Raw genomic sequence first — 13769 nt, forward strand, 5'->3', positions numbered from 1 at the left:
GCAGATCTTTAAATGAACCTGATTAGTGAGCGCAATGGTGTTGAATGAGCATACAGTAGTGTTTGATCAGTATGTCGTTGTTCGCTTAATCAGTGCAGCATTGTTTGATCAGTCAGCGCACTGATGGTTGATTTGTGACTTTTTTTTTACCCACAGGCTCCTGCTCCCATGGCGTTTCCCATGACAACACCTCAAGTGCCTGTGTATGGAATGGTGAGCACTGTGACCTTACAGTTAAATGGTCAGTGGCTGAAAAGAAATTAACACTAGATGTTATGTTTGTGTGGATTTAGGTCCCTCCTCAGCTGGGACAGATGGGAGGGGTTCCAGTGATGACCCAACAACCCATGTTGTACAGCCAGCCTGTTCTCAGACCCACTAACCCTTTCACCCCCATCCCCGGAGCCCAGGTACACACACACACACACACACACACACACACACACACACACACACACACACACACACACACAGCTCCATGTCTGTGGCAAGTACACAGATGCTCCATTGACAGACATTCAGCACTGCTGCATTCACACTGTCATTACTGAGCGATTTGATGCCGTTTTCTTCATTTATAACTCTTTGTGTGTCTTTTTACAGATGCAGTTCATGTAAGCAGCACTTCAGCAGAGCGCCAAACAAGACGTCTGAAAGGAACACCAAGCAAGTGAGAGGAGGATCCGAATACCACCGGATAAAAGGAGGGCGAGACAAAAAGAAAGTGTGCATATAGAGAGAAATGTGTTTGTGTCAAGAATGCTTACCTCACTGTCTGAAACGACTCACCCAACACACACACACACACACACACACCAAATGAGAGTGCACACAGTGTTTCATTTCTCATCTCTTGAGGTTTATTTCTTTCCTGGGGCACTGTGTCTACTGGCAGGTGTGATACATCATGGAAATCGTGGATTTTATTGCCAGTATTAAATTACCAGGCACCAAGCACTCTTTTTTTTCTTCACAATTAATATTAATTAAATCTGAAGCCCAATACAGTGGACTTTCTGGTACTTTCATCTTTTGCTGTCTTATGAAGATGCCTGTGCTGAGTTCAGGAAAATGCAGGTTACTAGATCATAAACATGTTTAAATGGTTCATTAACACAATGCCCTGGCTTCTCATTTCAGAACAGAAAAGGAAAGAATTTGACCCATTATTTAAGGTGCTCTGCACCCCCAAGCACTTTACACATGCATTTATGTGTAACATAATATACAACATGGAGATTGTCTCTTATATCTAGAACTAGTCTAATGTTAACAATTAACATGTCTTACTGTTACTGATGGCGTCTGTGCTTCTTCTTTGTTTATACTGGTTTAGGGGTTGTCGTTTCAGACACGATGGTGGTATTGCACGCACGCACATTAGCTGTTGTTACATGAGCCACATGAAGAGCCCCCTCTTACTGGCCTCCCACCTTGTTTTGTCACTTCCAGGACACTGATAAACATATCTGCTCCTGCTCTTCTGTGTGTTACCCAAACATGCATGTATTTACGACTACATCTCACACTTTGAGACCACTCCCACATGTACCGCCCACCCTGGGAGCAGGTGACCGGAAGCATTGGAGAAAAATCTGTTTCTAATAAGGGTTTTGTTTAATCCTATGTTTTTTATCTTTTTTTTTCCTAGAAAGCATGTTATATATAGATATATAGATATATTTTTTTCATGATTATTTCGGAGAATGACATGAATCTTGGTCTGTTTTATGTTGCCAAATTATGTACATTTGTAATTCGAAAAATGCCATAAGCTAGCTCCTGTACCCAGCGCCTGACATCACGATTCTTTCTCGTGTTTGGAGTTTGCCAACTTTGGAACCAAAATCGATTGCTAAAATCTACTTTTAGTCTGTTTTCGTTCAGTTCCTCAAATGCGGGGCACTGTTAACAGGGTATCTTTATTTTTGCTTTTGCAGCCAAAGCATTTTCTATCCTCCTGAAATCCCTTTAACCCTTTATAGAGCAGGTTTCCACTCCAGCCTTCACATCATCCCATAATTCCTGCTTTGTTTCTTCATGCTATGTTTAGTTTTTATTCTGCATGGATTGATGGAACGGCAGTGGAGATACAGTGTGGTTGCAGTTGTGCCATAGTAAATTAAAGCAATGAGCCCTGTGAAGCCGTGGTTTACAGTGATTTTAGAACCTCCACTCTGGGTTGTGTTGAACAACGCCGCTTAGCTGTTCTAAAATCACTGTAAACCATGGATTCACGTGGTTTTTATAAAACAGGATAGAAACGTTTCAAACATTTAATTTGATATATCAAATAATCCTTCTGCCAAGCAATGAAGTTCTTACTTCCACCTGTGATAAGCCTTTTTTATAAGATAAAAAACCCCTCCTCTTTACACATGTAAGGCATGTTATAGAGCTGCTATGACATGTTTATAACAGTCAGTCATGTGCACATTGTTATCAGAATGGTTTTTGGGATTTGTAAGCTTAAGACATGCATCCTTTTGCGTTTATTTGCACCAGGTTCAGCCCACTTAAAAAGGTTGTCCACCCAAAAATGTTAATTCTGTCATAATTTACTCGCCCTCATGTCGTTTCAAACCTGTATGCATTTCTTCTGCTGAACACAAAAAATATATATATTTGAAGAATGTTGATACCAAACCGTTTCGGTTCCCATTGACTTGACAATGATAGTCAAAACTGTTTAGTAACCAACATTCTTCATAATATCATCTTTTGTGAGATATAAAAAGTTATAAAGTTAGGTTGGAACGATATAAGGTTGAGTACATGATGACAGAATTATCTTTTTTGGGTGAACTATCCCTTTAAGTCTGAGTTTGACCTTCCAGCAGGTCAAGTGTGGTCATCGCTTGCTTGTGTGTGTGTGTGTGTGTGTGTGTGTGTGTGTGTGTGTGTGTGTTGCTAAAAATCATCGGCACACGTTCCACACCGTTGCTGTAATACGTGCTGTGTGCTCCCTTCTGAAGAAACAATGTGCATCGTGTTTCTCTGCTTGCTTATTTCTGTGTGTGAGTGGGTTACTAATTCCTCGTTGAGTGACTCTTAACAAGCTTGTGAGTTTATTCTCCTTTGAGCGCTGTCAGGGTCCAGCTGCTTCAGACCGAATGCTTTTTATATGCAGGCTCAGTGTTGATACTCTCGCTGGGTTTGCAAGGTAACAGGGCACTGAGGAGCGATGTTGTTTAATTAGGGTCTATTACTATTCTATTATCCCGTCACCGGAGGCTGTGTGTGTGTGTGTGTGTGTGTGTGTGTGTGTGTGTGTGTGTGTGTGTGTGTGTGTGTGTGCGTGCGTGAGCGAGAGAGTGAATATATGATTGTGAGCTTCAGGGAGGGTGAAAGATCTCAAGATGTGCAAGGGTTCTATCACGAGCCGGGGTTTCCATGGTAATCTTCAGTTTCTGGTCCTTGGCACATGCCGTTGAGCACAGCTTTTCCACATTTTCTTTCTTTCAGCCATATTTTGTCCTTTTAAAACTATAATTAAAAGCTCAGCATGCATTAGCAGCCCTGCCTGTGGTGAAGAATGTGTCTTAAAATGCACGTTTATTTGGCAACCTATGAGAGTATCGCTTTTGGATTACACCAAAGGCCCTTTTTAAAAATAAAATACTTGGTTTAGCTAAGTTAAATCAAGTTCAAGAAATAAACTTTCATGTATATTTAGCGCCACCGCTGCTATGCAGAGAGACGTTTCCTACGATCTTGTTCTCACAGCTCCCCCTTGTGGTCACTCATTGTGTGCCATGTTTCACATAAACAGCTGGTAGACTTTGACCCGAGTCTTTTGTTTGGTGTTTATGGGGCGGTTGTGCACACAAAGCAAATGTCTGAGTGTATTAGACTCACCTCCTTTATCTTGAGCACTCAGCCAGACTGAAGAGCAGCCAAATCCAGAGTACTTCTGAACTACTTAGCCTGATTTCATACGCTTTGGCTCGTCTCATTATCTGGCCTGGGAAACTCAGCTCAGCAGCGGCCTTTCAGAAACGATGTGTCAGCGTGTGCCACGCGTCTTAGGCCTCTAGTGGGGATGTTTGGTGTTCAGGATCCTCTTCACCTTTGCGTTGTCTTGTCATGGAGCTGCCCTGACTTTAATGGCTTTTTTCAGTGGCCTATATGTCTGCTACATTCATATAAGCATCGTTTTATCCTTATTTTTCTGTTACAGAGATATATGCAGTATATATTTAGAAATATGTAATCAGTAGAAGCGCCATCGTCCCGGTGTATCAGCCCAGGGGAGCAATGCAGCAACTTTTTCTTATCTATATTTATCATAAAATGCCAAAAAAAGGAGAACCTCCATGTATGCTGATTTCCTCACTGTATGTTTTGTAATTTATTGATGCAGACCATAAGGAGTTTATTCAGCATGGTGAAAATTAAAAGCAGAAATTGTGGGATTGTGTTTAACTTTTTTTTTTGTTTGTCTTTCATTGACATAAATAAAGTCCCTTTTCATTCCTGAGTTGTTGTTTATTTTTTGTTTAGTTTCATTTTTTTTCTTCCTCTGCCATTTTGTTCATCTGTTCAGACTGAAGCCCTGTTAAATCCCAAGCAGGAAGATCATTGCTCTCGAGTTCTCTTTGGATGACCTGATGTCCGGTTCTTTTTGTTCGCTCTTCTCCGGCCTCTTGAAATTGCACTTCATGCCTGCCTCATGGCCCATAATGCAGGGTTTTTAATGAACGCACGTTTTAAATACCTGGTCGAATTTGTATAGTGCCGTGTTGTGTTGTTTTCGCGTCTGTCAATGTGATTTCTGTTGAATCTATTGCACGAGTTTCACTGCAACAGGAACCACCTGTTTATTTCTTTGTAGCACTTTTTGACAGTGGACTCGGAAACTGCAAATTCAACCAATGTTTCTTTGTGAATCTTCTGTTTTAAGACCAACTTGGAGCTGGATATAATGTGTGGAAAGCAATGCCTCCCATCTTGTGGTCCTTTTCCCCAACTTTACAGTCCATCTACATGATAAAATGGTTTTGCTATTCACATCACGACATTTAAGGTGATTCTTGTAATATAGGGCCAGACATTCAATTCGGTTTCATTAGTTACTAAGTAACTAAACGAGGTTTAGATTATTTAACCCTTTGCTCTTGATCTGAAGCAGTAACTTAGTGCAGTCGATGTTTTTCTGAATATGTATCGTTGGGGAACAGAATCAGACATGTCTGGTTGTGCTTGTACACCAACTCTCTCAAGTCTGCTAGAATGCTTGTATCGGTTGTCGGTGAAACCTTTAATCTGTAACTAAACCCGAGTCATCATTGACGTTTCATCTGCAACTGCCTTTGGTTTCCCCGTGAGCTTCATGAACCACACAGCACTGGTTGAAGCCGATGATCTTATGATGCCAGTCTCTCCTGAACTGTCTTTTGTACGCTTGCATTGAGATGCTCGACCCAGGACCAAGAGATGTGATGGATTTTACTCCATTTTCTTTTGATCGCTTTCTAATTTGTACCTGTTTTCTTGCATGTTTTTGTATCTGACATGCCTGGGAAAGTTCCACAGCTCCATGTAACGTTTGCGAAGTTCTATTAAATATGGTGCTGTTTTTTAGTAAGCAGTCGATGTCGTAGTGATGGACGGGTTCTGTGTATATCTGTTACTTTTATGATTTATCAGTGGTTGGTTGTGCTGATCTGGTATGTTATATTCCTCCTTGCGATTTTTGCTCGAGTCAGTTTTTGTAAGTTCTTTTATTCTTACTTTCTGTCTCAGTCTCTGACTGTTTCGTTGTCTGTATTTGTGAAGAAAATGTATGGTTGCAACTTGCAAGCCTCTAACCTGAACCACGAGTGAATGCCTGGTGAATAAATGGAATTAACGCTCGCGCTCACCGGTTTCTTAATAAAGGACATTTTTAACAGATTTCACCTCGGCTGCTTATTCTGAACATATAGGCTATTAATATTCATCTCACAGTCAGGACTTGTATCTGACTCCATTCCTCAAGGTTTCTCTTCTGCAGCTTGTTTATTAATTACATCGAGAATCCTTACTTTTGTAGTTTGTGCCTGTCAGCTGTTTCTAAGATATAGTTTGAAATCAATTTTTTGCTCGATGAAAAGTTTGTGCTTCCACTGTGACTGTGGATCTGTTTCTCTAACCCGAATCCCATCCTTATAGCTCAGAGCACGACCTTTTAAAACAGCATCCAAGCTACTTCGACTTTCATGACTCAAACTGACCGCATTTGCACAAAAAAAAGCTTTCGATAATTGGTTTGTCCTATGTAGGCTATGCACTGTTCAAAAAAATTTGGTGTCAGTCAGATTTGTTTTTTTGAAAGAAGTCTCTTCTGCCCTCCTCAACTGCATTTATTTGATCAAAAATACAGTAAAACAGTAATATTGTGAAATATTATTAGAATTTTAAATAATTTAATTAAAATTTTATATTTTATTCCAGTGATCCAAAGCTGAATTTCCAGCATCATTACTCCAAGTCTTCAGTGTCACATGATCCTTCAGAAATAATTCTAATGCTGATTTTCTGCTCAAGAAACATCCTTTGATGAAGAAAGTTCAAAAGAACGTAATTTGAGTTTTTTGTAAAGTCTTTTAATATGAGAAAGTTTCTCATTATTATGACTTAAAGAATCTTTATTTTTTTACTCAATGTGGCGGAAACGGGCTTCCATACAAAAGGGGAGGAGCCTGATAAAATAATTTAGAGTACCGTTTCTATGGTAACACAATGTCCAATTTCAAAACAGTTTTCACAGGATGAATTCTGAGATCATAAGCTTTCAAATGATACCTAATTTATGATAACTAATAAAATATGTAATATAATAAAAAAAGCGATAAAAAATATGATACAATATTTTAGAGGATAATATATATATATTATACTTTTTAGAAGATAATATTATTTTATAATTTTTTATTGACAAATACTAGATTATATATTTTCTAATGAAATTTTAGCATAAAAACCAACATATCAATTATTAAAAGTGTGTGCGTCAACTTTTTGTGACGAAGGTCAGAACTCCTGTTATTACGTAGATTTTTTGAGGTGCACTCTTGTCATAAATTCATATATTTCTGTTCCTACATAATTTATAATAAAAAAACAGTCCTAAATATCTATTTAGGAGTCTTAGAACTTTCCAACGATATATAGTTTGTCATAATTAGATTAGGATTAAATAGTAATATAGGGAGGTAAAGTTAGGCGTCCCGTATACGGGACGGTGACAGTTAAGGGGTTGACTTAACATCTCGTAATAATGAGAAACTTTCTCGTAATAATGACTTAACATCTCGTAATAATGAGAAACTTTCTCATAATAATGACTTAACATCTCGTAATAATGAGAAACTTTTTCATAATAATGAGAAACTTTCTCGTAATAATGACTTAACATCTCGTAATAATGAGAAACTTTCTCGTAATAATGAGAAACTTTCTCGTAATAATGACTTAACATCTCGTAATAATGAGAAACTTTCTCATAATAATGACTTAACATCTCGTTATAATGAGAAACTTTCTCATAATTATGACTTAACATCTCGTAATAATGAGAAACTTTCTCGTAATAATGACTTAACATCTCGTAATAATGAGAAACTTCCTCGTAATAATGACTTAACATCTCGTAATAATGAGAAACTTTCTCGTAATAATGACTTAACATCTCGTAATAATGAGAAACTTTCTCGTAATAATGACTTAACATCTCGTAATAATGAGAAACTTTCTCATAATTATGACTTAACATCTCGTAATAATGAGAAACTTTCTCATAATAATGAGAAACTTTCTCGTAATAATGACTTAACATCTCGTAATAATGAGAAACTTTCTCATAATTATGACTTAACATCTCGTAATAATGAGAAACTTTCTCATAATAATGAGAAACTTTCTCGTAATAATGACTTATTTTCTCGCACTTCTACGCATGCGCAAAGCAGCGGAGCAGAAGGGCGTGACACACTAGCGACATCCGCTGGTCAAAGCCGTGTAAATGCATCACAGCAAACTTGGCACGCTCTGCAAAACAGTTGTTTTCATTAAAGTCAGTTTGATCTACTTAGTGCAACCCAGCAAACACAGAACGTTCCCCTAACGTTCCCGTTTGGTTCCCATTTGGTTATTTTTTTGGGAACCAAACAAGAACGTTCTGGGAACGTTCCCTGTAGGTTATTTTTAGGATCTTTGTTTATAACATTAAGGGAACGTTCCCAGAACGTTCCCTGTAGGTTATTTTTAGGTTTAAATTTATAACCTAAAGAGAACGTTCTGGGAACATTCCCTTTAGGTTATTTTTTGGATATATTTTTATAACTTTAAGGGAACGTTCCCAGAACGTTCCCTGTAGGTTATTTTTAGGTTTAAATTTATAACCTAAAGAGAACGTTCTGGGAACATTCCCTGTAGGTTATTTTTAGGATCTATTTTTATAACTTTAAGGGAACGTTCCCAGAACGTTCCCTGTAGGTTATTTTTAGGTTTAAATTTATAACCTAAAGAGAACGTTCTGGGAACGTTCCCTGCAGGTTGTTATTTAATAACCTAAAGAGAACCTTCCCAGAACGTTCCCTGCAGGTTATTTTTAGGTTTAATTTTTATAACCTAAAGAGAACCTTCCCAGAACGTTTCCTTGCAGGTTTTAGGTTTTATTTGTATAACCTAAAGAGAACGTTCTGGGAACGTTCTCTGCAGGTTATTATTTTAATATCACTTAGCCTACTATTAACAGGCAGATTACCAACTGACAACGTCGTCAGTACGGTCCCCTAAGGTTATAAGATAACCAACAACGTTCAGATCTATTCGCAATAACTTTTTATTAATGATATTTTAAATTATGTTATATTTTAATTCTATATGTTTATTTAAATGCTGCATGACTTTGAAGTGTTTTAATGCGCATGCGCGTGATCAAACACTGGAGCACGTGCGCTGCTCGAGAGCAGATGGAAACGTCATCGACAACTGACAAACAACAAAACTCCCGTCTCTCGCTGTTGGTTTCACTGCTTTCAGGTAAGTTTAGACAACAAAATCTCACAAATAATACACACAAACGCCCCTGACACATTTCTTACGTGTAATTGACACGCTTCTGTTAAATATTTATTTTAAAGAAATGGTTTTATGTCTTTGAAAAAGTCCGTTAGCATCTACGCTAGCTAACCGGTTTCAAAAGACAACGTTAGGCCTAAGTTACGTTAAGTTGAGGTCTTATTTATGAAAGTTTGGGTTTTTAAACACATATTTAGTGTAGATAACAGTTTTTGATAGTTTTGCTGGTAATTTGTCAATGGGAAGTAAGCTAATTTATTTAGGCTAACCAAAAAGAATGCACTGTATTGTTAACTTAATCAGTGACGTTACTTACCAATATTGCTAAAATGTGATTTCAGAATAGCGAGAGAAAAAATAAAACTCTACAACAAGGGGTGAGTTATTGTTTAATCATGATGATAATTCCATATGCATTTATTTCACAATATATTATCTTAAGATTTGTATATATTTATCTTTTCTGCATTTCACCTCTGTTCTAGCTTGGTTCCTTGTAATAAACCTATCACATGTAATATTTTTGGCTCTGTGACAAACAGCATGTTATGTTCCTAGATCATCATGCTGTGATGGCCTGCTGCACTCCCTGTCCAAGAAAATCTCTATGAACCATATGACTAGTAAGCAAAACCACCTCAAACATGCAGTGCACTGCTGTCCAAAGGTTTGGGGTCTGTAAGATTTATGCTTTTGAAATAAGTCTCACATTTTAAAATCATTAACCCCAAGTTTTTTCAGTGAGATTGTCCTTGAGAAGCCTGTAAGCTAAATAATCAGCTAAATAATAGGCGACTAATACAATATTATAATGGTCATAGTTATAATAATTCATTTAACTATTATGATAACATGATATCCTGATGATTACTATATTTTATTTTATTTCTTTAGGTCTGTTTTGAATTATGTTGGCCAATGAGACTGACAACATACTGTCCAACTCAAAGGTATTTATGTATTTTTTTATTTTTTTTTATTGATCAATACTGAAATTCTTTGTACTTTTAAATGCGGTTCAGGGGGTCGACAACTTTAGGCAGTTATTTTTCACAGATTTATTTATTTAATGTTTATTTGACAGGGACAAATGCATAGAACATTGCTTTATAAAAAATACAAAGTAGATGCCATGCATACAGGTTTATAGCCATGACTAATTTGCAACCCCTAGATATCTTGGGCAGCTGTGGCTCATACTCTTAGCCTTTAAAAATGTTTGAATTGATATCCCCAATGCAATATCAGGGGGTAAATATATCATTAGAGTTCTTAAAGTTATGGCTTTGCTCTTGTTACCAGATGAGATAAAATCCCTATTGTTTGGCCCTGTATTCTTCAGGACAAGACCTTGATGCCATCCACAGTCAGTAGATGAAGAAGGTGAGTTTAGCCGAATTCAGTTCTCTTTCACTTTTTTTTTTTAGCTTAAACAGACACGTGCACGCAAAATGAAGTCAAAATGGCGAGTTTCCTCTTGTCTTGTGTTTTAAACAGAAAGAAAACGGATGCGTGTCATTTATATTAGTTCTGCGCATTCGTCTTAAAGGGACAGCAGCCTAACGTACCCGCAGCTGCTTGTGTCGCCAATGGTGATCAAACATCAAAAGAGAGAATGACTTGTAGCTTTAGCAAAGATACATTAATTTTATAGTTATTTTATTTTTACACTGAAGACTTATTTTACATTTTGATAAATCAATTTCTGTACCTGATAAGTTAGATTTAACTGAAAAACATAATGCACTGCTTATTTCAACTGTGTTTTTCTTCTATTGTATTTATCTATGCTTGTTATCTATTGTAATTTTCTATGCAGGTTCACTCTACAAAATCCCCCCAATAGAGGTTATGCGGAGCGCCCAGCGGTTGAACCGGAAAGAGGTCTAAGCATTTCCGCTTTTCACTTCCGTACACATCTGCAGCGGTAGGTGATCTCTGAGTTTACTGTTAATTTTTGCTTATTACACTAAAATTCTTACTTCTGTTTTAATTAAAATGTCACGAAGGCTAAAATATCAGAAAAGGGAACATCCGAACAGCAGTTTTTGTTGTGTGCCGGTCTGCTCTATGTCGGGGAAAATGAGTAGTACAAATAGGTTCTGTACTCATAAAGTGACGTCAACATCAGCAGTAGCATTCGCCGTCAGGCAAGTGTTATTTAAATAAACTCCTGATGTACTTACAAACTTTCCAATGCCTCGTTTAATGAGTACAGAACCTATTTGTACTACTGTAGTAGTTTGGTACCATTCTGGGCATTATTAGTGGGGTAATTTACCAGATACAAACCTGGAGCCGTTAGCGCATGCACTAAACCATACGGCTGATATCTCTAAATAAACTCTAAATTTTTCAATATTGTGCAGCACTAATATTGAGCATATCTTAAAGTGAACCTGGAATGATAATTTGTGATACCAGATGAGATGTATGTATGATAGATTTTGAACTGTACTATTTTTTTATTTCAGGTTTTCTGGGATCCCAGCGGAAGGCATCAAGGCATCAGATGTTGGCCTGGACAGATGCACCTGTAAACTACACCGACCTTTGCTTTTGCATGGATGGCTGATTATTACCATGTTCTGTGAGGGTTTCATTATAGCAAAACTGAGCACCTGTGACAGTGGAATTTGTAGGTGTAAAGTCACAGAGATTAAAAAAAAAAAATTGATAGCAGTTTCAAACTTTTTTTCACTTTCTTTCTCATAAACAACACAGCAGTTACAGGTTTTCAAATTCTTCATTGGAGGTGAGACTTATACATAAAAGGTAGAGCGAATTCGCAGGTCAGAGTTCACTAGACTTAAATATTATTTTCTCTGTTTTTTATTTGACTTAAGAGAGAGAGGCTTAATATGGGTATCCTTACCCCTATATAAAACATTCCTTTTTTGATTTGTAGTCTGAAATAATAAATAGTGCAATATAAATAAATGCAATGTAGTGTTTTGAAATATATAAATTTTTCTATACACATTGATGCTGAAATATCTGAATAAATACATGATACCAGCAGCGCTCGTGCTCATATCTCCTACAGCTTGTGATCCCAATTGTGATCCACAATCCCACCTCACTCTTTTCATTTGCTCCAGATGAATATTAATGCCATTACAGGGCTTGAATTTTGGCATGGGATTGTGTGTCCATGTAACGCGTTGTCTTTTAATTTTCTTGTTAAATTTGCAGATGGTGTTGGGAGTTTAAATGTTTTGAGCGGAGTGAAGATTGGCACATTCATGTATATTGTATATAAATGAATACTTTTTCAACTTTATAGCCAAAGTTATAGGCTACAGTTTGCAAAAAGATCGTTTTAATTAAAATGTTTGTGCAGTTTTATTTGAAATATTTTCATGTTTGAAATATTAAATGTAAATTACTGTTCCTGAATACATTTTGCTAACGCTGTTTTTAATGACTTATTTTAGGTTGATAATTAAACAATGAATAAACAAAAACATGGATTGTGTGCTGATTTATTTATTTAATACAAACTGATTGATTTACTTATTAGTGATAGTTTCTGTAAATTCAATTTATTGTAATAATATATTCATAGGATTCTTAAGTGTTTGAACAATAAACAATGTAGAATATGTTGTTTGTAGACCTACAATTTGTGTACAGGCATATCAGGATGTGTAGACGTTAGGAGAACGTTCTGGGAACCTTTCGGCAACGTTCCGGGAACGTTCCCCTAACCTTCCGGGAACGTTACGAGAACCTTGCGGGAACCTTTCGGGAACGTTCTGGGAACCTTTCGGGAACGTTCCGGGAACGTTCCCCTAACCTATAGGGAACGTTCTATTAACGTAAAGAAAACTTTCCTGGCTAACCAATAGGGAACGTTCTTGGGAACGTTCTGGGAACGTTCTGGGAACCAAAAACTAACGTTCCCAGAACGTTCCCAGAACGTTAAATTGTTAGCTGGGAATCTGTAGTATCATTAAATAACATCATCAGTAGGCCTATATCTTCCATACTTTTCCATGCGCACGATAAGGTGTGAAAGTGGAATGCAGAAGCAGGACGGTTACCATGGTAACGAAGGACGCCTGCTTGTGCACACCGATGAAAATTGTTACATGAATTTACAAAACTATCAGATTAAAGTTGGAATATTACATTTATTCGTCAAGTTTAAGTGTAACACATATGTGTGTTAATATAACACGTATTTTGCAGATGCTAGGATATTTGATGTGCAGGTTCATCTGGAAGATATCAATACAGAAATCACCTTTAAGATGTTTATGACTTTGGGGACATTTAAACATAAGTGGGCAGTGGAATGGGGGAAAACGCAAGGTCAAGACGTGTTTTTAAAAGCTAAACTTCTTTTCAATATAGAACGCCGTGTCATGCGCAAGACGCTGCAGAAGAGCGAGCGCAACGTCCGTCTAGTGCGCGTATGCCTAGAAAAGCAATGAAAAAGCGCGTTCTGTATGAACGGACCCTTACACAGATTTCCAGATGAAGTGTTCTTAAACAGATTTGGAAAGGTGTGCTGTCTTATCATTCCTCCGTCTATTTGAAATCCATGGATCACCCTTGTGTTGCTGCTTGTTCATACACAAAAATACAAATGATTACAAATGAATAAAAGACTATCTAGTATGGAAGCCTGTCTCATATACTGATCATTTATCTTTAATGTTATTCACTGCAGAGCGTGCCAAGTTTGCTGTGATGCA

General features: G+C 37.3%; 1 protein-coding gene and 1 long non-coding RNA gene across 6 annotated transcripts in view; both read left to right on the plus strand.

Annotated features, from left to right (window-relative positions):
• The window catches only part of LOC308687317 (phosphatidylinositol-binding clathrin assembly protein), a 54763-nt gene extending 52507 nt beyond the window's left edge, over positions 1–2256 (plus strand). For all 4 annotated transcript variants that reach the window (XM_081359750.1, XM_081359749.1, XM_081359751.1 and 1 more), the window contains 3 exons: positions 157–213; positions 294–410; positions 604–2256. In XM_081359750.1, coding sequence (XP_081215876.1) covers positions 157–213; positions 294–410; positions 604–618 — 189 coding nt within the window. In that variant the 3' untranslated portion in view covers positions 619–2256. The remainder of the gene's footprint in view (positions 1–156; positions 214–293; positions 411–603) is intronic.
• A 7053-nt stretch (positions 2257–9309) lies between these two features.
• Positions 9310–12087, plus strand: LOC308707107. 2 transcript variants are annotated; one of them, XR_014032128.1, is made up of 6 exons: positions 9310–9443; positions 9625–9689; positions 9961–10016; positions 10369–10449; positions 10886–10993; positions 11541–12087. It is a non-coding gene; the product is annotated as an uncharacterized lncRNA (long non-coding RNA). The 2 variants fall into 2 exon arrangements; XR_014032129.1 differs by having other exon boundaries at positions 10409–10449.
• Positions 12088–13769: the final 1682 nt, after the last annotated feature.

The sequence above is a fragment of the Scardinius erythrophthalmus genome, assembly GCF_964197995.2.
Source record: "Scardinius erythrophthalmus genome assembly, chromosome: 2".
Classification (NCBI taxonomy): Eukaryota; Metazoa; Chordata; class Actinopteri; order Cypriniformes; family Leuciscidae; genus Scardinius; species Scardinius erythrophthalmus.